At 42.2% G+C, this 3,274-nt stretch overlaps 1 protein-coding gene across 1 annotated transcript; it reads right to left on the bottom strand.

Moving 5' to 3' along the window:
• Nucleotides 1–1,911: 1,911 nt before the first annotated feature.
• Nucleotides 1,912–2,744, bottom strand: TSHB (thyroid stimulating hormone subunit beta). The gene is made up of 2 exons (XM_040999182.1): nt 2,583–2,744; nt 1,912–2,166 (listed from the first exon to the last, which is right to left on the bottom strand). Exons 1-2 carry the CDS (start codon nt 2,742–2,744, stop codon nt 1,912–1,914), a joined length of 417 nt encoding a protein of 138 aa, XP_040855116.1.
• Between the last annotated feature and the right edge of the window lie 530 nt (nt 2,745–3,274).

Genomic DNA, 3,274 nt, shown 5'->3' with positions numbered 1-3,274 from the left:
CGAGTTCTTGCCCCATGATAAATTTTACTTATGCCCCTGCAAAATATTTAATTCTAAGCTTGCCTCCGGATTTCCAGGGTCCCTCCGATTATTCCTTGTGCCCAAGGATGGGGAGAGGGTCTGGGGATGAAATCACTTATGCCCCTGCAAAATTTTTAATTCTAAACTTACCTTCACAGGTCCAGGGGCCCCTCAGGTTGCCCCTTGTGCCATGCCCCACGTTAGGTGCCATTTGCTCCGGCCAACAGTGCCAGTAAGGTGGACAGGGAGAGGAACTGGGGATGAAGCACCAACAGGAGACCAGTGATGGTAGAAATCTCTGCGCTCTGTTGCTCCTTCACCTCTCCTTATGTACTCTTCCCTGCCGCCCCCCCCCATGTCCTAATTTAGGCAGGAAATTGGATACAGATGACTCCAATTAGTCTAGGTGTTTTTAGCTCAAGCCCAGTTCCTGTTCCTGCCTAGCCCAACCAGCACTAATCAACTCCTTAGCCCACAACAGTTGAGAACAAGGCTGCAGGACCCAAGTTCTGCCTCATGCTAGACATCTGTTGAAACTAAACTCCCACAAAAGAGCATCTAAGAAAGAAAAAGGAACAGAAACATTCATTTATCAGGCCTGTTTACCAGCAGTGTTTCTGTACTGATGAAGGCTTAGATGGGAATTTAGAATGATTTAGCTGTATGCAATCCCTTAGCACCCTCTTTGTTATTTCAGCTTTCATAATTGTACTAGTTTTCCATGATATCCAAAGCCAAAACAGTGCAAACAAAGTGTCTCCTGTTACTTGAAGAATTATGAAGGATTTAGACATCCACATGTAAAATGATCGTGGCCTCTTTTCTAGGCTTTGTAAATTGACCTTTTGGGATATAACTTTCATAAGTTAGTTAGCCCACCAGGGTAATTAAAAAGAACCTGTCTCCAGTTTAAAAACAAAAGATTTATTTTTTATTTTTATTGGAAAGTAAGATATACAGAGAGGAGGAGAGATGGAGAGGAAGATTTTCCATCTATTGATTCACTCCTCAAGTGGCTGCAACAGCCGGAGCTGAGCAATGCAAAGCCAGCAGCCAGGAGCTTCTTCCTGGTTTCCTACACAGGTGCAGGGTCCCAAGGCTTTGGGCCGTCCTCGACTGCTTTCCCAGGCCACAAACAGGGAGCTGAATGGGAAGTGGAGCCAGCAGGGTTAGAACCAGCGACCAAATGGGATCCCTGGAGCATTCAAGATGAGGACTTTAGCCACTATGCTACCGCGCTGGGCCCTCCATATTTTCTTTTTCTGAGTTTTGATGGAGTTTTATCCAGTACTTTCAGATAACTAAGATAAAATATGCTTAGTATGTTTGAGTCTCCAGTACCCTGAAGCTTCTGTTTCTGATCACGTTAGCTTCTCTTACTAATTCTAGAATGACCCTGAATTCACTTCCTATGTCAAGACAAACCTCCCAGCCTTCCATGAGGAGAGGCGCCCTCCCCCACCAGGTTGGTGTCCCTTAGCACCTATTAACTCAATTCTCTGTTTCACTCCTCTCTTCTCCATGAGAACCACAGACTTTTCAGGGTAGCTTTAATGTTTTTAATTTTTGACCTCAGAATAGTTTTAAATTCACAAAAGTTGTGAAGCAATACAAAGAGTTTCCACATGCCCTACTCCCTTCTTCCTGCACTGTCAATATTGTAGTGTGGTGATAGTTACAATCACCAGCTTCCCTCAACAGCAGTGTCTCCTGTTAGGATAATGTGTTTGTCATAATTAATTACCCACCTCTTGAACTCTCTGACGCCCACGTGAACATGAATATGTATGAAATAGTACTCAGAATACACACCTGGTGTTGAGAAACACAGTTTATTTGGTTTATCCCAGGCAAACACACTGACCCAAATTGGAAATTGCATCACTAAAATCAGACAGACAATCCCATCAGGTAGGACTTCTGAGGCTTGATGCAGTAGTTTGTCTTGATGGTCTCATGTGTGCAATCACTATAATCGGTGTTACACCTGCCACACTTACAACTCACAGCAACAGGATACGAGAAATAAGGAGCAACATGGTGTGGACACCCCGGTATTTCCACAGTTCTATAGATGAAGTCTCCATATGTGCATACATCCTGGGAGAGAGCAAATTTGGGAACAAACAGCTTGCCATTGATATCCTGTGGGAAGAGCACAGTGCAATAGCTTCAGAGAACATGTATGTAATAGAAACAGGTAGAAATCAACTCAATCATGTTTTTCTGTCACAAATAAGAGGGGCAAGAATTCATTAGCCTTCTTCCCAATACCAACTTGCCATTCCCACACTGAATCCTGTAAAGACAAATGTAACACCTTCCTCTCTTTCATCCTTGATCACAGAAATAAGATAAAGTTGAAATAAATCTGGGGAGTAACTTTTTTTTTCAACTTATCTGTACCCATTGTTCAGAGAAGAACCACATAATATTGTAACCCACATCCTCAATTCTGTTGGATTTGGGAAATGAGGTTGGGATTTGTTTCATTTCCTCTCTGGATGGAAATAGACTGCTTATATAATTTACAGCTGAAAGAAGTGAGATAAACTACATACCCGTGTCATACAATATCCAGCACAGATGGTGGTGTTGATGGTTAGGCAATAAGCACACTCTCTCCTATCAACGTACATCGTATACTCAGTTGGAACACAAAAAGACATCACCTGTCCACACGCAAGGCCAAAAAGAATGGAGATCACGAAGGTAGCAGTCATGCTAAATCAAAAACAAAATTAAAGAACCCATTACATTTTAAGACATTCACCGAGGGCACTTCAACAAATGGGAAATGAACATTACCATTAAGCTTCATTTTTCACAAACATTTACACATTTCCAATAATTACAACTACCATTTACTGAATGCCTACCTTTCCCTTGCCCTATAGTTTTTTGGCTTTTTGTTTGCTTGTTTTTACCAATTCAATGCTTTTCTTCACTAACCTTCCACTTATATATCAGGATGTGGCTGTGATCCAAATTCTCCACAGTGCAGTAGCCCTCAGAGTGGAAATCCTACTTCCAAGACCCATAAAACTCCAAGGGCATGGAAATTTAAAACCACGGCAGACAAATGGCAGAGAGGCAGGTTCAGGAGAATGAAAAAATGATGCAGCAGATAGAAATACAATGCAAACACCCACCTTTACGGATACAAGAAGTGAGCTGATATGTTATACCTCAGTACCAACTCAGTGCATATACTCTGGCCTAGAATTCAATTCACTGTCAGACAAAGGAGACA

This window comes from Ochotona curzoniae, unplaced genomic scaffold (assembly GCF_017591425.1).
Source record: "Ochotona curzoniae isolate NIBS_2020 unplaced genomic scaffold, NIBS_Ocur_1.0 scaffold_1037, whole genome shotgun sequence".
NCBI lineage: Eukaryota > Metazoa > Chordata > Mammalia > Lagomorpha > Ochotonidae > Ochotona > Ochotona curzoniae.
Note: the sequence above shows the minus strand (reverse complement) of the source record. Positions and strands in the feature narration are given on the sequence as shown.